At 47.7% G+C, this 23,100-nt stretch overlaps 1 protein-coding gene across 1 annotated transcript in view; it reads left to right on the forward strand.

Moving 5' to 3' along the window:
* The window catches only part of DMBT1 (deleted in malignant brain tumors 1), a 54,508-nt gene that overhangs the window by 22,480 nt on the left and 8,928 nt on the right, over positions 1 to 23,100 (forward strand). The window contains 16 exon segments of the mRNA XM_030951763.1: positions 946 to 1,257; positions 2,882 to 3,193; positions 3,599 to 3,640; positions 4,100 to 4,411; positions 4,491 to 4,509; positions 5,656 to 5,960; positions 6,371 to 6,412; positions 6,835 to 7,179; positions 8,060 to 8,371; positions 9,259 to 9,570; positions 10,632 to 10,661; positions 11,436 to 11,586; positions 11,898 to 12,109; positions 12,350 to 12,522; positions 13,101 to 13,489; positions 14,168 to 14,427. Coding sequence (XP_030807623.1) covers positions 946 to 1,257; positions 2,882 to 3,193; positions 3,599 to 3,640; positions 4,100 to 4,411; positions 4,491 to 4,509; positions 5,656 to 5,960; positions 6,371 to 6,412; positions 6,835 to 7,179; positions 8,060 to 8,371; positions 9,259 to 9,570; positions 10,632 to 10,661; positions 11,436 to 11,586; positions 11,898 to 12,109; positions 12,350 to 12,522; positions 13,101 to 13,489; positions 14,168 to 14,427 — 3,528 coding nt within the window.

The following is a 23,100-nucleotide window of genomic DNA, read 5'->3' on the forward strand; positions in this document are numbered from 1 at the left end:
AGTGCCCCTGGACTTCCTTCCCAGACCTGACTGCACTGCAGACAGACTCCGAAAATGACAGGAGAGAGTTCCATGCTCTCTTCCCCCATTATTTGTCCAGCTCTGCTTTCCATGTCCGTTGCCATTGCACTAATGACCTCCTTAGCAGGAACATCCAGCCCAACATACTCGACCAGCGCACCGCCACTCTCTAGCACGCCAGAGATGTCCACCTCAGCAGTGATGCCCACCTCAGAAGTTATGCCCACCTCAGCAGTGAAGTCCACCTCAGCAGTGATGCCCACCTCAGCAGTGATGCCCACCTCAGCAGAGACGTCACCCGCAGCAGAGATTACCAGCACAATAGCATCCAGTGCCGCGTCAGAGATGTCCACAATAGCATCCAGTGCCGCGTCAGAGATGTCCACAATGGCATCCAGTGCCATGCCAAAGACGTCCATCCCAGCAGTGATGTACACCCCTGCAGAGATGTCCACCTCACCAGAGACAACCACATTCACAAGCATGATAACCTCACCATTGTTGGGCACCTCAGAGGAAATAGCTACGAGGCCAGAGGAGAGCACACCAGGTAACCCTGTCCACTCTCACTCACTGTTCAGTGCATGAAACAGCAAAGTCAAGACAGTCATTTCAGATAAATGAAAGAGATGAGAGATCCTCTGCAGGATGTTGTAGAAATCACAGGACAGGGGCTCACAGAAAATAGGCTGCACTCATCTGCATGACATTGTGATGACTGTTTAGAACCTTTGTCATTGACACCAAATTCTTCCTTGCATCTGCAGCTCCAGTGCCGACCACATCCGCACCATATTCCACAGGTAATTCCAGCCCCCCAGCCCCATGCCTGGCCTTGCAGCAGCCCCGTTGCAGTGGCCCATATGGGCAGAGCAGAGTGCTGGGCTGGTGTGAGCTCGTCCTTGTCCCTGTGCCGTGTGTCAGGGCCAGGAGTGCGGCTGTCGGGCGGCAGGAATGGCTGCGAGGGCCGCGTGGAGCTGTACGACGGCAGCACCTGGGGCACGGTGTGTGACGACCAGTGGGACCTGAGGGATGCCCAGGTGGTGTGCCAGCAGCTGGGCTGTGGCCAGGCCCTGGCTGCACTGGACACTGCTCACTTTGGCCCGGGCTCCGGCCGCATCTTCCTGGACGACGTGCAGTGCCGTGGGGACGAGCCCTCCCTACAGATGTGCCAACACAATGGTTGGGGCGTGCACAACTGCAGGCGTGTGGAGGATGCCAGTGTCATCTGTGCAGGTGGGTAGCCAGCAGAGACTATCAGCTCTCTGGCAGCTCACACTGGATGGGTTCTGGTGTCCTCCATGGGAAGCAGCCATGCAGAGCCAGGGCAGAGATGAGAGCCTGGGGTTTTCTGCTGCCTGGTGCTGAAATTCGTGTCATGCAAAATCCCCATTTTTGCACAGACAGGTCAGAACAGGCTCTCCAGTCTGTAGGTGCCCCATGTGGTTGCAAAGAGTAGGCTGATGGGATCATGGCATGGGCTGTGCCGGGGACGTGTCAGGCTGGTGTCTGGATAGGTCAGTAGCAGGAGTTCCATGCCCTTTCATCCCTTTATTCCTTGAGCCTAGCATTTCCATATCCATGTCCATGTCCATGTCCATGCCCATGTCCATGTCCATGTCCATGCCATGTCCATGTCCATGTCCATGTCCATGCCCATGTCCATGCCATGTCCATGCCCATGCCCATGCCCATATCCAAGTCCATGCCCATGCCCATATCCAAGTCCATGCCCATGCCCATGCCCATGTCCATGCCATGTCCATGTCTTTGTCCATCCTCTGTGACAAGTTTGCTGCCTTTAGTACTCTTTCATTCACTCCCTCTTTTTCCTTGCAGGTGCCAATCCAACCCCTCCTGCTCAATGGCCGTACACAACAGGTAATTCCTTCCCACCCAGCATATTTCCAGTTTTATAGTGAGCCCCACCCTGGCACAAGAGGAGAAGAGAGGGGGCCTGCTGGGCTGAGCCTGCTCACTGCAATGCTGCTGGTCCCGTCTGCCCATGGCAAAGGGTTCTGTCATTTGAGGGCTTCTGCCAGGGAGGATCTGAGCCTCAGCAGAACAGCAGCTGCAGTGGTGTTGAGTCCAAGCCCTGGTCTGCCAGACACCCCATGGCTCCTGGCTGTGAGGCAGCAAGTACCAAGAGGGTGGGGGCAATCCCTTCCCTCAAGCCCATGTGCTTGCCAGCCAAGACCAAGACACAGGTATCTGTCCTGATGCCAGGCATGGCTTTTGCTGTTCAGCCATCAAGCAGAAGTGGCCAGTTCCTTGTGGATGCCCTGCCAGGGCCCATAGCTTCAAACACCTGCAAGGTGTATGAGTGGTGTAGGGGGATGTCACATGATCTTAGTGTGCAAAAATGGCTTTTTGGCAAATTCCCCATGCCTCCAGCAGCTCCCAGGACCCCCAGGCTGTTCTCATGGGGTTCCCCATATTGTAATACAGGCTGGTCTGCAGCACCAGTACTCTGCACTGAAGAAGGGCTGTAGTCCCATTTCTTACAAAGAGTTGGGTTCTCAGGCTTTGCAGGTTTTTTGTGTTACGGTGTTACTGTTATACTCCTCCAATTATCAAAACTCAGATTAGAAATTGAGGTATGAAAATGCTGCCAGCCTCCCAAACATGGTACCAAAAGCACATAAGACTGTTGGGATTGCGTAGCACAGCTTTGCCTTGCTCATTACGCATCAGCCTTCCATGCGCCGGGGGTCTTTGCTCTCTCTCTCCCCTTCCTTGGTCTCTTTAGGCTTGCACCACCTCAAATCAAAGTCACGATGACCAAATCTCCAAAACAGTAGGGGAGGTGGGGGTCGTGGATGCTGAGGCATTGGAAACCTGATGTTGTGCCGTGTGTCAGGGCCAGGCGTGCGACTGTCGGGCGGCAGGAACGGCTGCGAGGGCCGCGTGGAGCTGTACGACGGCAGCACCTGGGGCACGGTGTGTGACGACCAGTGGGACCTGAGGGATGCCCAGGTGGTGTGTCAGCAGCTGGGCTGTGGCCAGGCCCTGGATGCCCCACAAAATGCTCACTTTGGGCGGGGCTCTGGCCGCATCTTCCTGGACGACGTGCAGTGCCGCGGAGACGAGCCCTCCCTGCAGATGTGCCGGCACAACGGCTGGGGTGTGCAAAACTGCGGGCATATAGAGGATGCCAGTGTCATCTGTGCAGGTGTGTGGCCTTCTGCATATCACTCTAAGTGTGTTCTGGGTTCTCTGGGAACAGCCAAGCTGGGCCAGGGCAGAGGCTGTCACCAGGTCTTCTGCCACCAGGGGCTGAATCCTGTGTGATGCAAAAGACACATTTCTACACAGAGAGGGCACACTGGCTATTCCACACTTCCTGCTTTAGAGGCTAAAGGAGGGGGCAAATTGTTCTTTGGGGAGGATGGGGCAGGACTGGGGACAGGTCTGGCTAATATAGGAATGGGGGGAAAGGCAGGACCCAAGCTCTCTTCCCCCTTTAGTCCTACAGCCTGAATTTTCATGTCCATGTTCATGACCATGTCCACATCCAAGTCCATACACTGCCACAAACCTCACTATGCTTTTGTTCACTCCTTCTTCTTCTTTGCAGCTGCCAATCCAACCACTCCTTCTCAATGGCCACTCACAACAGGTAGGTCTTGCTCACCCAGGTTATACCCAGTTTCTAAGTGAGGCCCAGCCTGGCACTAGATGAGAAAAGGGGAGTCCAACAGTGCTGATCTTGCTCAGTGCAAGGCTGCTGACCCCCTTGGCCCATGACAACCCCAGGGTGCTTGAAGGGTCCCCATCAGGGTTGGTTTCCCCCAAAAGGTTGCACAGAGTTCTTCTGGAAATGCCTCAGTGAATCCATGACTTCTGCAACCGGACATCTCCAACAGGACACCAACAGGTCCCTGGACAGGTCTAGAACTGCTGTGTGTATGCCTACAGTCTATCCTCAGTCACAAACCACCCCAATCCCCTTTGCCTCTGTACTACTCCTCCTCATGCTCACTGTGGCAAAATCTGAAAAGCAGTTGGGAAGTTTGGGGCTATGGGTGCAGAGCTGGTGTAAACCTGTCCTTGTCCTTGTCCCTGTGCCGTGTGTCAGGGCCAGGCGTGCGGCTGTCGGGCGGCAGGAACGGCTGCGAGGGCCGCGTGGAGCTGTACGACGGCAGCACCTGGGGCACGGTGTGTGACGACCAGTGGGACCTGCGGGATGCCCAGGTGGTGTGCCAGCAGCTGGGCTGTGGCCAGGCTCTGGGAGCGCCACGCAACGCTCGCTTTGGGCCGGGCTCCGGCCGCATCTTCCTGGACGATGTGCAGTGCCGCGGGGACGAGCCCTCCCTGCAGATGTGCCAGCACAACGGCTGGGGCGTGCACAACTGCGGGCACGTGGAGGATGCCAGTGTCATCTGTGCAGGTGAGCAGCCAGCAGGGAACTCTGGCTCTTTGGCATATCATTCTAACAGGGTTTTGGGTCAGGCCAGGGCAGAGCTGAGGCTGGGCTCTTCTGCTGCCTGGGACTCAAGCCCATGTCAGCAAAATCCCCATTCTTGCACAGACAGGGAACAGCAGGATCTCCACAATTCCTGCTGTTGGCATCCACTGATGGGGCAAAGCTGTGGATTGAAGGGTTGTTCTTTATGGAGGATGGGGCAGGACTGGGGACAGGTCAGGCTGGTGCCAGGATGGGGGAAAGGAAGGAAAGAGCTCCACCCTCTCTCCTGGCATTATGCCTCCAGCTCTGCTTTTCATGGCCATTGAACTCATCACCTCCCCAACTTACAGAGACACCCACCCCTCTGGAAATGACCACCACAGCACCAGCCCCTGCCACAACCGAGGTGTCCAGCCCAGCACTGCTGACCACCACAAGCACAGTGGCTAGCACGGCAATGAGCAGCACAGAAGGTAACCCTGTCTACTGTCACTCACTGCCCTCCCCACTGCTCCTCATCTCCCTTGCCAGAGCTCATTTCAGTGCAAGTAGTGTCCCAGCCCTGGGCCTCTCCAGTTAGGCCACCCCAAACTAAAGTGGGGATGCAAACAGAGCATGGGGAAGAGCTGGCAAGTGGGACAGCTGTGCTTTCAGTCCAGGAACTCTGCAGCCATTGCTGGTTTAATGAAAGTCTGCAGAGAGATTGCCTCTCATTGCAACCATGAGCAAGAAATTCATTCTGCCTTAACTGCTTCATGTCCTGCATGGGTAGTAGCAGAGTTGTTTCCTAGACATGCTCTGGCACCAGGGATGTGGATGGAGGAAAGAAAGATGCTGCTTTAAGTATTTTGACATTCAGGAGAGGTCTCTGTGTGCATGGGAGTCCTGTGTGAAACAGCAAAGTCAGGATGGTGATTTGAGATGAGTGAAAGAGCTCTGCAGGATGTTGTAGAAATCACAGGACAGGGGCTTCTAGAAAACGGGCTGCACCCATGTGCATGACATGTGCTGATCTGTTTAGAACCTTTGTCATTGACACCAAATTCTTCCTTGCATCTGCAGCTGCAGCGCCCACCACATCCGCACCATATTCCACAGGTAATTCCAGCCCCCCAGCCCCATGCCTGGCCTTGCAGCAGCCCCGTTGCAGTGTCCCATGCGGGCAGAGCAGAGTGCTGGGCTGGTGTGAGCTCATCCTTGTCCCTGTGCCGTGTGTCAGGGCCCGGCGTGCGGCTGTCAGGCGGCAGGAACGGCTGCGAGGGCCGTGTGGAGCTGTACGACGGCAGCACCTGGGGCACGGTGTGTGACGACCAGTGGGACCTGCGGGATGCCCAGGTGGTGTGTCAGCAGCTGGGCTGTGGCCAGGCCCTGGGAGCCCCACAAAATGCTCGCTTTGGCCCGGGCACTGGCCGCATCTTCCTGGACGATGTGCAGTGCCGCGGGGACGAGCCCTCCCTGCAGATGTGCCGGCACAACGGCTGGGGTATGCACAACTGCAGGCACATGGAGGATGCCAGTGTCATCTGTGCAGGTGAGCAGCCAGCAGGGACCATCTGAAGGGTTTTGGGCTCCTCCACTGAAGGCAGGCAGGCTGACTTCTCTGTGCAGAGCTGGGGCTGAGTGATGAGGTCGCAGAAAACACATTGAGAGACTGTAGAGTGGGAATGATGGAGCAGGACTGGGAGCACATCACACTGGTGTCTGGATGGGAGAAAGGCTGGACAGAACTCCATGCTCGCGTCCCCTTTTCATCCTACAGCCTGGGTTTTCATATCCACATCCATGTACATGTCCACATCCACATCCACATCCACATCCACATCCACATCTACATCCACATCCACATCCACATCTCTGTCCGCATCCATGTCCATGTCCATCCATTGTTATAATCCAGCTGTATTTGCTGCCCATTTGTTCACTCCCTATTTTTTGTTGCAGCCCCCCAGACAACTCCTCCTCCTCAATGGCCGCTCACAACAGGTAAGTCCTACTCATCTAGCCTAGGCCCAATTTTAAAGCCAGCCCCAAGTTGGCACAATAAGTGAAGAGGCGCGTTCAACAGGTCTCATCCTGGTCAGTGCAAGGCTGCTCTTCCCCTATTCTCCTGACATCTCTGGGCTGCATGAATGTCCCCCACGGTGAATGGGCCACATGCAAGGCTAGCAAAGAGCTTTTCCGGACATGAGCCAGGCTCTTGAGCATATCTGTCCCCAGGGATTGCAATCATGACACTGGCAGCAAGGCCAGAGGAGGTCATATTTTCCATCTGTATTCCAGTGATGTTTGCACAGTCACTGCCCTTTCCTGATCACCCTAGAACTGCAACACCTGAAATCAAAGTCACAGAGGCAAAAATCTGTGAAACAGTAGGGGAAGCTGGGACTGTGGATGCTGGGTTGGAGGAACTCAAACCAATGCCTTGTGCCGTGTGTCAGGGCCCGGTGTGCGGCTGTCAGGCGGCAGGAACGGCTGTGAGGGCCGCGTGGAGCTGTACGACGGCAGCACCTGGGGCACGGTGTGTGACGACCAGTGGGACCTGCACGATGCCCAGGTGGTGTGCCAGCAGCTGGGCTGTGGCCAGGCCCTGGGAGCCCCACAAAATGCTCGCTTTGGCCCGGGCTCCGGCCGCATCTTCCTGGACGACGTGCAGTGCCACGGGGACGAGCCCTCCCTGCAGATGTGCCAGCACAACGGCTGGGGCGTGCACAACTGCGGGCACATGGAGGATGCCAGTGTCATCTGTGCAGGTGAGCAGCCAGCAGAGACCATCTGAAGGGTTTTGGGCTCCTCCACTGAAGGCAGGCAGGCTGACTTCTCTGGGCAGAGCTGGGGCTGAGTGACGAGGTCACAGAAAACAGAAAGATTGATTGAACGATTGTAGAGTGGGAAAGATGGAGCAGGACTGGGAGCACTGTGGTATCAGGATGGGGGAAAGGCTGAACAGAACTCTATGCTCTCATCCCCTTTTCATTCTACAGCCGGGGTTTTCATGTCCACATCCATGTACATGTCCACATCCACATCCTCATCTTTTTCTGAGTCCATGTCCTTGTCTATGTCCATGTCCATGTCCATCCATTGTTACAATCCTGCTGCATTCACTACCCATTTGTTCACTCCCTGTTCTTTGTTGCAGCTCCCCAGCCAACCCCTCCTCCTCCTCAATGGCCGATCACAACAGGTAAGTCCAGCCCACCTAGTTTAGTCCCAATTTTAATGCTAGCCCAAATTTGGCACGATAAGAGATGGGGGGGTCCAACAGGGCTGATGCTGGTGGATGCAAGGCTGCTCTTCCCCTATTCCCCTGACATCTCCAGGCTCCATGAGTGTCCCCTCAGTGAATGGGCCACATGCGAGTCTAGCAAAGGGCTGTTCTGCACATGACACAGGATCTTGAGCACCTCTGTCCCCAGGAACATCCACCAGGTCCCTGGACAAGGGCACATGTGCAATATCCATACGCAGGGTCTTTCCTCAGCCACTGTCCTCTCCTATCTCCTGGACTTCAGGGTCTGCCCCACTGCAGACCATGGTTACTGTGACCAAATCTCCAGAAGAGTAGGGGAAGCTGGGACTGTGGATGCTGGGTTGGAGGGACTCAAACCAATGCCTTGTGCCGTGTGTCAGGGCCCGGTGTGCGACTGTCGGGCGGCAGGAACAGCTGCGAGGGCCGCGTGGAGCTGTACGACGGCAGCACCTGGGGCACGGTGTGTGACGACCAGTGGGACCTGCGGGATGCCCAGGTGGTGTGCCAGCAGCTGGGCTGTGGCCAGGCCCTGGGAGCCCCACAAAATGCTCGCTTTGGCCCGGGCTCCGGCCGCATCTTCCTGGACGATGTGCAGTGCCGCGGGGACGAGCCCTCCCTGCAGATGTGCCAGCACAACGTCTGGGGCGTGCACAACTGCGGGCACATGGAGGATGCCAGTGTCATCTGTGCAGGTGGGCAGACCATCTGAAGGGTTTTGGACTCCTTCACAGAAGGCAGACATGCTGATTTCTCTGGGCAGAGCTGGGGCTGTATGACGAGGTCACAGAAAACAGAAAGATTGATTGAAAGATTGTAGAGTGGGAAAGACGGAGCAGGACTGGGAGCACATCACACTGGTGTCTAGATGGAGGAAAGGCTAGACAGAACTCTATGCTCTCGTCCCCTTTTCATCCTACAGTCGGGGTTTTCATGTCCACGTACACATCCACATCCATGTACATGTCCACATCCAAATCTTCGTCCACATCCATGTCCATGTCTATGTCCATGTCCATGTCCATGTTCATGTCCATCCATTGTTACAATCCTGCTGCATTCACTACCCATTTGTTCACTCCCTGTTCTTTGTTGCAGCCCCCCAGCCAACCCCTCCTCCTCAATGGCCGATCACAACAGGTAAGTCCAGCCCACCTAGTTTAGTCCCAATTTTAAAGCCAGCCCCAACTTGGCACGAGAAGAGAAGGAGTTCAACAGGTCTGATCCTAGTGAATGCAGTGCTGCCATTCCCCTATTCCCCTGACATCTCCAGGCTCCATGAGTGTCCCCTCAGTGAATGGGCCACATGTGAGTCTAGCAAAGGGCTGTTCTGCACATGACACAGGGTCTTGAGCACCTCTGTCCCCAAGCACATCGAGCAGGTCCCTGGACAAGGGCACATGTGCAATATCCATACGCAGGGTCTTTCCTCAGCCACTGTCCTCTCCTATCTCCTAGTCAGAGTCTGCCCCACTGCAGACCATGGTTACTGTGACCAAATCTCCAGAACAGTAGGGGAGGTAGTTGGGACTGTAGATGCTGGGTTGGAGTGACCCAACCCCTGCCCTGTGCCGTGTGTCAGGGCCCGGCGTGCGGCTGTCGGGCGGCAGGAACAGCTGCGAGGGCCGCGTGGAGCTGTACGACGGCAGCACCTGGGGCACGGTGTGTGACGACCAGTGGGACCTGCACGATGCCCAGGTGGTGTGCCAGCAGCTGGGCTGTGGCCAGGCCCTGGGAGCGCCACGCAACGCTCGCTTTGGGCCGGGCTCCGGCCGCATCTTCCTGGACGATGTGCAGTGCCGCGGGGACGAGCCCTCCCTGCAGATGTGCCGGCACAACGGCTGGGGCGTGCACAACTGCGGGCACATGGAGGATGCCAGTGTCATCTGTGCAGGTGAGCAGCCAGCAGGGAACTCTGGCTCTTTGGCATATCATTCTAACAGGGTTTTGGGTCAGGCCAGGGCAGAGCTGAGGCTGGGCTCTTCTGCTGCCTGGGACTCAAGCCCATGTCAGCAAAATCCCCATTCTTGCACAGACAGGGGAACAGCAGGATCTCCACAATTCCTGCTGTTGGCATCCACTGATGGGGCAAAGCTGTGGATTGAAGGGTTGTTTTTATGGAGGATGGGGCAGGACTGGGGACAGGTCAGGCTGGTGCCAGGATGGGGGAAAGGAAGGAAAGAGCTCCACCCTCTCTCCTGGCATTATGCCTCCAGCTCTGCATTTCATGGCCATTGAACTCATCACCTCCCCAACTTACAGAGACACCCACCCCTCTGGAAATGACCACCACAGCACCAGCCCCTGCCACAACCGAGGTGTCCAGCCCAGCACTGCTGACCACCACAAGCACAGTGGCTAGCACGGCAATGAGCAGCACAGAAGGTAACCCTGTCTACTCTCACTCACTGCCCTCCCCACTGCTCCTCATCTCCCTTGCCAGAGCTCATTTCAGTGCAAGTAGTGTCCCAGCCCTGGGCCTCTCCAGTTAGGCCACCCCAAACTAAAGTGGGGATGCAAACAGAGCATGGGGAAGAGCTGGTAAATGGGACAGCTGTGCTTTCAGTCCAGGAACTCTGCAGCCATTGCTGGTTTAATGAAACTCTTTGCAGAGGGATTGCCTCTCACTGCAACCAGTTGTATCATGCCCAGGGATCAATCTGCCTTCACCCCTTCAATTCCTGTATTGGTTGTACCAGTGTTGTTTTCTAGATATACTCTGGGTTTTGGGATATGATCAGAAGAAACTAGAATGTGGTTATTTGCAGTGCTTGCAACTGGGTGTCCTATGGAGCTAATGGCCCTCTGTGCCTCATCTCCTGTTTCCACTTCCCTGCCTCTCTGTGATCCCCATTTTATCACTCTGTGCCTCAAGGTGAGGCCATGTCCAGGCCCCAGTTCCTTTCTCACGAATTGCACTTCTTACATGTCTCTCTTCTTCCTTCACACCCACAGCTCCAGTGGCCACCTCAACACCTCCACCAGGTAATGTTCTGCTGTGGCTCTTCTCACCTTGCTAATTTGTGGTCTGTCTGTCTCCCCTTTGCACATTTCTGTAAATTTGTCTTTTGTCTCTATGACAATATCACTGTACGTTTGAGTGATCTTTTTCAAGCAGAATATAAAATGGATTTTCATCTTTAAATGTCACATCTTGTAGCATTTATATTCAGAGGTTGTGCTCACCTTCTACAAAGACATTTTTAGGATTACCTGTGACAAGAATTATGTCATTCATGCTGGCAGGAACACTAAAGCTTTTTGCAGCTATGTTTGTACTTAGGACTTTTCACAGCAGCCTGAAGGGCTTATTTCAGTCTGAGACCAGAAAATTGCTGTTTTCTAGAAAACTTGCAACTTATTTACCCTCCAAAGACCTTAGGGGAATAAAGAGAAGCAGCAGAGTAACTGGTGAGAGGCTTTCTGTTGAGGAAGGCGCTTCCATTTCAACTGTCATGACTCCTCCCAGAATTGACCTCGACTCTAAAAAGGGGCAGAAATCATCCAGGTGTTACCAGCCCAGCCTGAAGAGGGTAGTCTGACACCATGGATGGAAATCCACCCCGAGGGAATTCCAAATCCGACATGAAAGCAAAGCTAAAGCAAAAACAAATATTAGTTTTGACTCAGCTCCTATAATCTACTACCTGCAGTCAGCAGGGGACATGCTTTTCAATAGCTATGGGTGAGGGACATACAGCTCAAGTACACTTTTGCAGAGGTTACTATAAGTAAATTCTTTCCCATTTCTTTCTGCAGCACCTTATTTTTGTGGTGGCTCAGTCTCAGATCCCTCTGGGATGCTGCAGAGTCCCAACTATCCTGGAAATTATCCAAACGACGCTGACTGCGTGTGGGAAATACAAGTAGAGAACAATTTCCGTGTAACACTCACATTTAGAGATATTGTGTAAGTAAAACCTTGATTCCCTGGGCAAATATCAAAGTCAAAACTTACTTGACAAGTTTGAGATCTTATTTGAAACAACCAACCTTCCCAATTTTAAAGATACTTCCAATAACATCCACAGTTGAAAGACCAGATCAAAATCTGGATTGATGTTGCATTTTTTACTCACCATTTTCTGCTAAAGCTGCATAAAAGCCAAATTAAATTTGTGCTGAGAAAACTTTAAGTGCTGAAAGACTTTATCACATGTTAGGCAGTGAAATCAGAGTTTCTGAAATGGATTTGACAAAGTGCTCATATTTTTCTACCAGGATGCAAAGCAGGACATGCCAGCACGACTACATTGAAGTCTATGATGGACCTCTCCACTCTTCCCCTATGCTTGGGAGATTCTGCTCTGGCTCCTTTCCCACATACGTGTCCTCTTCAAACATGATGAGTGTTCGCTTCCACAGCGATTCCAGATTCTCCTTCAGAGGCTTTCAGGCTCACTACTCCTCCATTCCAGCACGTCACAACACCAGTAAGTTCCTGCCCAGTGTTTCCCAACAGACAAGCCTATTTATTGTTTTTGTTTGCAGAATAAATATCTGTGTAAATTTAAAGATTGTTGGAAATTGAATTGTGGAAACTGAATGATGGGTGTGAAATAGAGTGGGTTGGGGTGAGAACCCCCTGACTTCTAAATTCAGAAAAAAACCTGCCTCTAATCATTACCAAATACCTAAAGTCACAAATATATTGTACCTTCCTCTCCTGCCAGCCATTCAGTGCTTGCCAGACTACATGCACGTAGTGGTCAGCAGAGACTACCTCCAGTCCCAGGGCTACTCAGCACGGAGGGTCACCCTGAATGACAATCGCTGCAGACCGACAGTCACCTCCCAGGAGGTTGTATTCAACATCCCCTACAACGGCTGTGGGACAATACAAGAGGTAAACTCCGTGTTTTGGGCACTCAATTGCATACCTAAGCTTGGCAAAACTTAGGTGGAACATGACTGTGGTGTTGTGAGGTCCCCAGGACGAGGTGAGAGATGAGGAATCTGACTCCATGTTCTCAGAAGGCTGATTTATTATTATATTATATTATATTATATTATATTATATTATATTATATTATATTATATTAATGATATGATACAATACGATACGATACGATACGATACAATACAATGTGATACAATATGATACGATGATATTATGCTATACTAAAAGTATACTAAAGAAAGATAAGGATACACACAGAAGGCTTAATAAGAATGAATAATGAAAACTCGTGACTGACTCCTCAGAGACTGACACAGCTGATGGTGATTGGTCATTAAGTAAAAACAATTCACATGTTTGGATAAACAATCTCCAGACCACATTCCAGAGCAGCAAACACAGGAGAAGCTGAGGCTTCTTATCTTCCCAGGAGAAGAAATCCTGGCGAAGGGATTTTTCAGAAAACATGACAGTGACGCATGACAAAAGCACAATTCCTGATTTTAAATTGCATCGTTAAACAGGAGAACAACGACACAATCAACTACTCCAACACCATCAGGGTCGCATCTTCCGGGTACATAATCAAGAGGAAGAAGAACATCAACTTGCACGTCAGCTGCAAAATGCTGAGGAAGAGCTGGCAGCAGGTGGTGTACGCTGCTGAGGACACCGTGGATGTGGACGAGTACCAGTTTGGGAGATACAACATGAACATCACCTTCTACGAGTCCCCGGCGTTCCGGCGCCAAGTGCACGCCTCTCCCTACTACATCGACCTCAACCAAAACCTCTACCTGCAAGCCTGTCTTCACAGCTCGGACCCAAACCTGAAGGTGGTTGTGGACACGTGTGTGGCAGCACCTGACCCTCGTGATTTTAACAGGCTGGCCTATTACTTAGTCAGGAATGGGTAAGAGCTGCATTCAAAGCTAGAGGCACACCTGTCATCCACGTTTATTTTAAATGATACAGCCGATCTGAATGGGGTTAGAGCTCACTACCAACAGACTGTGAAAAGTGGTCTTTGATTTTTTTTTTAATTTTGCAGTATGAACTTGGAAATAAGAAATTATATTTAGAGCTTACTATCATTTCACTTACTCCATCTTTGTCCTGTGAATAAAATTTGAAGTAGTGGGAGAAAAGTGGACACAGTGTGGCAGTAGGAATTGTCATCCTAAGAGTTAAATATTTTGGTAAAACCAGCATTAGACTAATTTTTTATGCCTTGTGTAACACTGACATTAATAACAGTCTGTTGTTCCCTCTTCATCATTCAAAATGTCCTTCTCTTGGAAAAAGAAGAAGAGTTGCCAACCCTCCAGCTGCTTCATAGTACTTTAAAATATATTTTTTATATTTTATTTTATATTTTATATGTTTCTATATTTTTAAAGTCCATACCATGCTATGAAGGTTACATTTTTATCCCACTGCTTTCCTAGTACCCAACTATGACATAATTCAGTTTTAATCTGAATTTCGAGGGAATTTATCATAATAAATCGAATAATTTGAATTTTAATTTTGCAAGAACGTTCATGTGTGTATCCATGAAGACTAATCCCCTTCTCTTGCTCCTTTCTAGGTGTCCTAGAGATTCTTCCTATGCCACCTACTACTCCCCTTCCAGCCACTTTGCTCGGTTCAAGTTTAACGCATTCGAGTTCATGAGCCAGCACCCGTCGGTGTACCTCAAGTGCCAGATGCTGGTCTGCAGGCTCGGGGACTACTCCTCCCGCTGCTACAGGGGCTGCAGCTCCAGGCCCAAGAGGGACACCAGCCCTGCTGAGGAACAAGTGGATGTGGTGGTTGGGCCCCTCCAGCTCCGAGGAGGGGATGCTCCGAGTGAGAGCACCGAGAAAACCGAATAAATTTCTCTCATGTTTGCTCCAGGGAGACCAAAAAGCTCCAAGAAAAGCCACAGCTCTGTCGCCTCTCACTGAAATCTGCTTTTGCCAGCTTTGCCACAAAAGGGAAGAGATCCACACCTTGCAAGCTTGTGCTTTCAGCCACCATTTCAAAAGTATAACTTCTATGGCTGTCCCAAAGGAGAGATCATTGTAATCCTTTTTAGTGCTATAACTCCTTGATCTGTGCTAATTAGCTGCAGTCTGATTGTGGATTCGATGGCACTTGGGGATATGGTTTCTTGGTGGACTTATCTGTGCCAGGTTAATGGTAGGACTCAATAACCTTAAAGGTCTTTTCTAACCTAAATGATCCCATGATTCCATGACAGCCAGCTGGGAGCAAACTCCCAGCCTTCTTGAGAAATATTTCATTCCCTCAGTTGTGTTCTGCTTATGAAGTTTACTCAGTTGAGTTGTCATCCCTGCTAATATGAAGCCTGTCCAAACAGTTGAAGGCAATGAATCTGCCAGTTTACTTATTTCCGACTTTGATCCGGGAGCCATCCTTTAAAACTGGAGTTCTTTGTGCCTTGACCTTCAATAAGCTGAGATCAAACCCCGAAAATTTCACTCTTAGGGCTGGGCTCTTCTAACAACCAGAATTGTGACTATACAATATTCTAATCACTCTGAGTATTGCTTTTAGTGCTATATTTCTCATTGAAACAATGATGGGCCTGTGCTTATTTATAAAATGCAGAGATTTCTAAGCTAAAATTAATCTGTTCCGTGAGCAGTGTAATTTATAATTGAAGAAAGGAATATTTACAAAGCAATAAATCTATTTTGTCTCTCAAATTAATGTCTCTGTGCTTAAAATGTAAATGTTTTGAAGAGTGTGGTCTGTTTGATTAAAAATTCCAAGTGATGGTCTGAGCCTCTGCTTCTGAAACACTACACAGGGAAATTCTAGATATCTTAATACAAAAAATTATTTTAATATATTAAAAATATAATTATAAATATTATAAATATTAGATAATATAAATATATTTAATATATACACCAGTGGTTGGTGCTGTCATCCTCCTGGCAGTTGTTGTTTCTGTTCCTGATGGTTTTCCTGCCAGGCTGGCACTGAAGGAGCTGCTTTCACGTGGCATAATGTCAGAGCAAAGGTCAGCATCACTCACTGGATGAATGCAGGGCAAACCTTACATTTTATGAGCCACCAAAATGCCTCACTGATGACAGACTCACATGTGCCAATGTGGGAAGCTGTGATATCTTTATCTTCAATAAGTTCTGCTACAATGCCTTAGAACAGCTTTGTAATCCTAACACCTCTTAAAGGATTAACAAACAATTTCAAATTTCATGCCACAAGTTGTTTAGCACAATTATTTTGTCATTTTTCCCTTCTTTAATTCTCCTCTCACATAATTCTAAAACCATTTATCTAATGCCTCAAAATTTTGTGAGCTGGAGTGAAAACCTGAGTGAGTCATAAAGAAATATTTCAAGGTTTATTGAAAGGAAGGAAGATTTAATTTGGTGAGAATGGATTATCTCTGGAAAGGAAATGTAAAAATTGATCTTACCACAGCAACTGGATTTGTGGCTATACAATATTCTAATTATTTTGAGCATTGATTAATATATTTTCCATTAAGTTTTAACTTCTCTAGATTGAATAAATCCAAATTCAAAATACAGGGCGCTGTTAAAGACGTGTTGTTTGCAATCTCCAAGGCTGAAACACACAATCTATTCTAAAGGCTTGTTCTATCAACTTTTAGTCTTCCATTAACACACACCCTAAACCAGGCAAAACCACAAATGTCATCCAAGAGACTGAATCTCAGCCAGGAGACTTTTCAGCTCTCACCCAAATGTCAAGAGGTGAAAGATATTTCATATCTGCTTTCCAGAAGGAAGTTTTGTTCAATTTTTATTACTTTTGGTTGCTGATCACAAAACTATTTAATTTGCTCTCTTCTCCATGGCTGTATCCTTTGTGGTGGTGAGGAGTTTGGCTTCTCAGGACTTACCCAGCCTTTCAGAATGTCTTGTGCACATTTGAAAATCAGGCTGAAATATGCTGGAAATGCAAACAGCCAAATGCCACATAAACATTTATCACTGATGCATGAAAACATGAAAAGCAAGACCTGGGATTTCTTGCCTTTCATGTCCTAGTTAAAAAATACAAGGAATTAAAGCCAAAAAGTAAGCTAAAATTGTTTATTTGGCCTTTTGTTTTGGTTTTTTGTTTGGTTTGTAGGGGATCAGTTATGCCAATCTCCCAGTGAAGGCTGGTGCCTGCAAACACGCGGGTGTCAAGAACCAGGAGCACGTGAAGGACACTTCTTTTGCTCTTTTAAATGAGCTTTCTGGGGGCTGCTTATTTTTGTCACCTGCTCTGCCCTCAGACAAGACACACCAACCATCACTTGGCAGCTTTTTCCTTTGAACAGCTGTCTGACTTTGGAATTGGGTTATTTTATTTCCTCCTGGTGTGTCTGTCACGACTCAACCGTGTGCTTGTTCATTTAGCACTCAGCTCATCATCTCAGCACCAACAATAAATGTTTTGTTTGCAGCACCATGAGAAGATCTCTTAGAAGTGTCAACCCAATCACACCCTGCACTGCTTCTGGCTGGGGTAGGTAATTTTCTACCTAGCAGCTGGTACAGTGCCTTGTCTGGATTTAGGATGAGAATAATGTTGAGAACACACTGATGGTTCTGAGCAGCTCTCACACTCAGTCAAGGATTTGTCAGCTCCTTGTGCTGCCCCGCCAGCGAGGAGGCTGGAGGGGCTCAAGATATTTTATTTTATTTTATATTTTATTTTATTTTATTTTATTTTATTTTATTTTCTATTTTATTTCCCCCCAATTGTCTCCTCCATCCCACTGGGAGAGGGGAACAAGCAAACAGCTGGAAGTGCTCAGAGCTCTGACAAAACTGCACATCCCTGAGAAATTCTCCTCAAGGTTTCTTTAATGGCAAGAGAAGGGATCAAAAGCAATTTGATTTAAAATGCATGTGTATTTTTTAGCAAATAATTGCACGGTGTCTTTGAATTCCTGACTTCATGCTGTTCCCAGTGCTACCAAGGCACCTATTTGGCCAGAACTGGGGTTGAAGCAAAGATCAGAAACAAAGTCCTTGTTTGCTTGTTTGTATGCTGGATTTCCTGCCCTGTTTATCCTTCCATTCTAATTTTGGAGAATGAAGCAGATCATTGATCTCTGTAGCCCTCCTTCCCAGGAACCCCCCACAAAAATATTTATAATGGGGTATAAATAAACATGGTTTTGTTTCTGCATCTCATAGCCAGCAAGTAGATTCAATTTTTTATTTATTAATAACAAATCCTCATCCTAGACTGAGATTTCAAAACCCAATTAGGGTTTGTAGGGTATGGGTAAGAAACACCATTTTTCTGGTTTTCATTGCTTTCTCCCCATGCTTTCCCATGGAATGCCACGGACATGCATTGACACCAAGCTGAATTCAGCAGCTGAGCACAACCTTCTGCTCCCAGTTCTGCCTCTGGGGTCCTTTAATGCCCCAGCCCCACTGCTTGCACCAAATTCCAATTACATAACTAAAGGAATATACTCTGGAGATCATTTCACTCAACAGATAATTTTATTTTCTTAGTTAACTCCATCAGACTCACCAAGTCACAACCAAGCTTTTTAAACAGGATTGCACTAGAATCTCCTTGTGGTATTTTTAAAATTTTTGGCTGTTTTTTATCTAGATGGCAAAACCTAAGGAGACACTAAAATTCACACAGCAGCTTTTGAATATTAGGAGATCATCTCTCTCAGACTGAGGACACAAGAAGTCTATTTCAATGAAACCTCTCCTGGCTGAGGAAACTCATCAGTGACCTGGCTGTGTCACTGGAGTGAGAGTTGCTTCCATTTCCTAGAATAAAACTTGGAGCACCTCTTTTGCCCTGAATCACCTGGTACTCATCCAACCAAATTTTCTCTTTTTTTTTTTTTTTCTGAAATAAGTGGATTAGTCACAGGGTGTAATGTAGACATTAATTGTACTGCTGCCGTTCTAAAGAGCCTGCCAAGTCTGAATGACTGTCACTTTGGGTTTTTCCTGTATTTTTCTCATCATTTCAGAGGTGTGGATTCTCTGTTTCCTCCCAGTGACTGACTAGTGATGTTGAGATGTTTTGGAAGCATTTGGCATCAATTACCACCTATTGCTAAGCCTGGATTCAAGCAGGGCTTTGTTGCACGAGATATGATGAAAATCAAGCTGTGCTCATGTGAGGGCTCTGTGCCTCCACACAAAGGTGTTTCTTTTAAAACCTCAGTGATTCCATGACTCTGTTTGGCCAAGCCAAACCTTCTATCCCAAATGCTGGATGTTTATATCCCCAGTTCAGGCTCAGAAATCCAAAGGTTTTTGGATTTCTGCTGCTTCAGTTTCCCTTGGAGGTCCCGGGCAGCGCTGGTTTGAGAGCAGCACTCTGAGCAAGCAGAGTAAACACTTGATCTGAGCCTTGCCAGCCTGAGACAAGCCCTCTTTGTTCCAGAAGTTGACTGGATTTTGCTAAGGAATGCATTGTTGGGGAAGACAAGAGGGCTGCTCCCTGCCAGCGCCGCAAGGATTCATCCGGGCATCACAGGAGGTGCTGCCCAAAGGCAGCAGTGCCACAGCCGGGGGACAGAAATCAAACTGGGAATTAACTGTTTGAAACACAGGCTAGAATTTGGACAGCCTTGAGGGGTGCCTGGTATTGCATTTTGGGAAAAAAAATAGAAAAAAATAGCATTTTGTTTACTGCTGATAAGGTTTTATTGCCCTGGTAATGTTTTCTCCCTGGCTCCTCTTGGACTAGTGGCTGCTGTGGGCTGTCCAAGGGGAGGGGTTAAGCACTGCTCCAACAAAAGAGAAGGGCTTCAAAGAATTATTAAGGTACTCCAAAAATGAAGCTATTAGAAAGGAACTCCTGCCAAAAAAAAAATTACTGAAACATTTTAGAAGTTAAAAGTATCTCCACTCTATGAAATTACATTGCCTATCACTGCTTTTTCAGTTTCTTGCCTTCCAAAACATTTCCTCTGAAGTATCAAACCCTATCTGATCAAATCCTTTGGTTTTACTTTGGTTGGCCTTGGATTTTTATTTTAGTGACTGCATTATTTCATTTATACAACCTTTTTACTACTAACACTTTAAAAATTCGTATTTTCCCCTATAGTCAAAAACAAATGCATTTCTAGACTGGTCTGACTTCTGTTGTAGACCTCTGTAATAGTCCTGGAACAAGGTGTATTAATCTGCTTCTTATTGTTTCAACAATATCTTCAGCACCACGTGCAATACCCCATTTCTTTGCTAGATGTAGTTGTTACTGCAGTGACTCAATCTCCACCTAGAAGTTTCTGATTTTTTCGTTCACAGCTGGCACAGGATCTGAAGGAAGAGGCAAACTCCTTACTTTTGTGTAACTGCATTTAACATCATGCTCTGATGTTTCAGAACTGAATTTGTACAGTGCAGAACACTGGAGGTATTCAATGCTCTTACAGACACCACCCAGAAGAAGCTGGCTCAAGCAGCATAATCCAACTTGCATAAATCTCTGATTCTGTCCTTCCATGAAACATCCAGGTTCAGGGAAATTCTCTTTTGTCTTTCAAATAAATGTCGGCGAGGGTGGTGATTTGCTGGAGCCAGTGCTAAGGGCAGGCTGAAATATTTTGCAAAAGAGCCTGGGAGAACCTTTGTGGTGATTTCTTGGATTAAAGTGATTCAGCATCTGTCTGCAACCACCGGGTTTGTGGACATGCTGCATCACCTTCAGGAGATGTGACTTTTGCTCACAGCCCGAGAAAAATTGTCATGGATGATGTGCAGTGGAGGGGGAATGGGAAATACCTGTGGGAGTGTTCTCACAAGGGGTGGGGAGAAGTGTGGCAGCCACTGTGATGCCAGTGTCGTTTGCTTGTGCGCAATACCTTGGCTTGCACAAGAGGAGCCCCAGTGAATTTTTAATTTTGTCAAATTCAGAAGTGCTCCCCTGAACTATAAAACACATTTCTCACCAGCATTATGTCTCTCTTCGTTGAGAGAGACATTGTCTCCACATTGTCACCAAATCTCTGTCCTATGCAGTTTCCCTCTCTTTTTCTTTATTTTTAATCCATATTTGACATGGCAAACTTCTATCCAACTAAGATTCAAAACCTTTTAGAGCATTTTAAGCAGTGTCACCCAGAGTCCATCCTATTGTATTACTACCACATTTTTTAGTCACCTGTAACCTCCTTTAGAAGGAGGTTAACTCTCTTTGCTCTATTTAGAAGGAGTTTGTTAACTCTATTTGCTCTCTACCAAGGCTTGGGAGGAACAGCAAAATCTATCCTGAGGCACATTCTGCCCTCACAGAACCAACAAACTTTCACACAGGAGACTTTTCCTTAGCTTAAAGTCCTAATCTCACAAATCTCACCTTGACAAAGCTTTTATTGAGCACCTGAGAATCATTTATTTGAGTGAGATAACCAGGAAAAACCAAATGCAAAGGTTCAGAGTCACAACTCCTCTGCAGCTTAGGGACAGAAAGCAAGAAAAAGGAACCAGAGCAGTGTCAGATCCCTCTGAAGGATATGCCATGACCTTCTGGCCCTTCTTGGTCCTTACCCAAATTTAACCTTGACAACATTTTGAAATGTCTGCCTGAAGGTAAAAAAAGTTCAAAGTCTCGTTCTCCTCTGATTTTTTAAGTTGTTCTCAAGGACAGTCAGCTCTTAATTAATTATCCAGCTGTTGGACACTTTGTTAAACAAGACAGGTTTTACAAAAAAGGTGAAAGGTTATCATACAATCATAGAATATTTTGATTTGGAAACAATCCCTGATGTTTGAGTCCAGCTCCCTGCTCCTCAAAGAGGACTCCCTACAATTAAACCACCTGACTTAGAATGTTGTCCAGGCACTTCTTGACCTCTGGCAGGTTTTGTGCTGTAGCCAGAGGAGCTGTTCCAGGGCCCAGTCACCTTCTGGGTGAGAAACCTCTTTGAAAAATACAGTTAATTTTACAGTATCCATAATTGCTAAAATGTATATTGTGTCTATTTTCTCCTCTGACAGCTTCTATGGGAACTGAAATACCTGGTACTTTCAATTTCATACTTATTCAACCATTTCTATCTTGAAAAAAAATAATTCCCTACCATAAAAATATTGCTCTTTAAATTATTACTGATTTGCATCTTATTTAGTTTTTTCAGTAGCTTATGCATGAGGAAAAGCTTAAAATACAGTGTATTTTGACCACAGTGAAAGTAGTAATTCTGAGTTGCATGAGTTTTCATGAGCTTAAATATAGATTTTTAATATTTAAGGAGATTTAATATATGAAACTTAAATATAAATCTGATTTGCCACAGGACTGAAAGGATGTGACCTTTTGAGTGTGAAAAACCTCTTCACTGGATCAGGTTGTTAAAGGTTTCAAGTCTTAAAAAAGAGAAGGTGGTGCATAAAAGAGCATTTTTAATATTATCTGTTATCTGCATTTACCTCACACAAAAAAACCCTAAGAGAATTTTTTGTACTTCCTAATGAAACTCAAAGGTCCTTAAGTGATATTAAAATGCAAGGAGAAAAGGAAATGCAGTTATAAGGAAGTCATGGTGACATTGTGCTGCTTTGGCTTGATTAACCTCATGTCTTGGTCACCCTTGTCTCAATGAGTTGAACCTTGCCTTTGCTCTATTAATTTAAATACTTCATTGTAAATATATCAATAAATACCCACCATCATTTGTCTAGCAGAGGTAATTTATTTAATTATGACTGATTTCACAACCACTACTCAGCTGGGAATAAATCACTTTAACTTTGGCAGCCTACAGTGTATTTCATCTTCCCTGCACTGGCAGTGAGCTACACTGCAAAATTCATGTGTCTCACTGCGCTGATTTAAAAATTAAATTTTAAAAATTGAAATTAAAATTTTAAAAATTGAAAATAAATTTAAAGACAACAGCAGTGACAGCTCAGTCCCTGGCACCCCAAGGCCACTCCTGTGTTTGATGACAAATATTCCAAGGGTGCTGGAGAAGGTCACCAGCACTGATGCGACCTTGTCCTGGCACTGCTGAGGTCAAAGGGATTTGCTGGAAGCTGAGGCAAGCTCTCCATTAAGACCATTGTCCACAGGAAAGTGGGAAGCAGGAAAAGCTGCAGGAATGCAGCAGGTGCCAAGACAAGCAGGGTGTGTTGACAGAAAGCCTCAGTGGGTAACAGGATGGAATGACCTCTCCTGCCATGCCTGGGGACAAGGTCACTGACACCCCTCGACTTTGGCACAGCCTTCACCCCTGACAAAGATTTTCCCCCACTGGGGCTTCCAGGGGCTGATGTGACATCCTTATCCCAAGGGAATTCTCCTCTGGGACTGGGCAGCTGGACCCAGTGTGACGGTGTTCACAGGGGTTTTGGGATGAGGGAAGAGATGAGGATCTGACTCCATGTTCCAGAAGGCTGATTTATTATTTTATGGGATATATTATACTAAAACTATACTAAAAGAATAGAAGAAAGGATTTCATCAGAAGGCTAGCTAAGAATAGAAAAAGAAGGAATGGAATGATAACAAAACCTTCTGTCTCGGACA

Source organism: Camarhynchus parvulus, chromosome 6 (assembly GCF_901933205.1).
Source record: "Camarhynchus parvulus chromosome 6, STF_HiC, whole genome shotgun sequence".
NCBI lineage: Eukaryota > Metazoa > Chordata > Aves > Passeriformes > Thraupidae > Camarhynchus > Camarhynchus parvulus.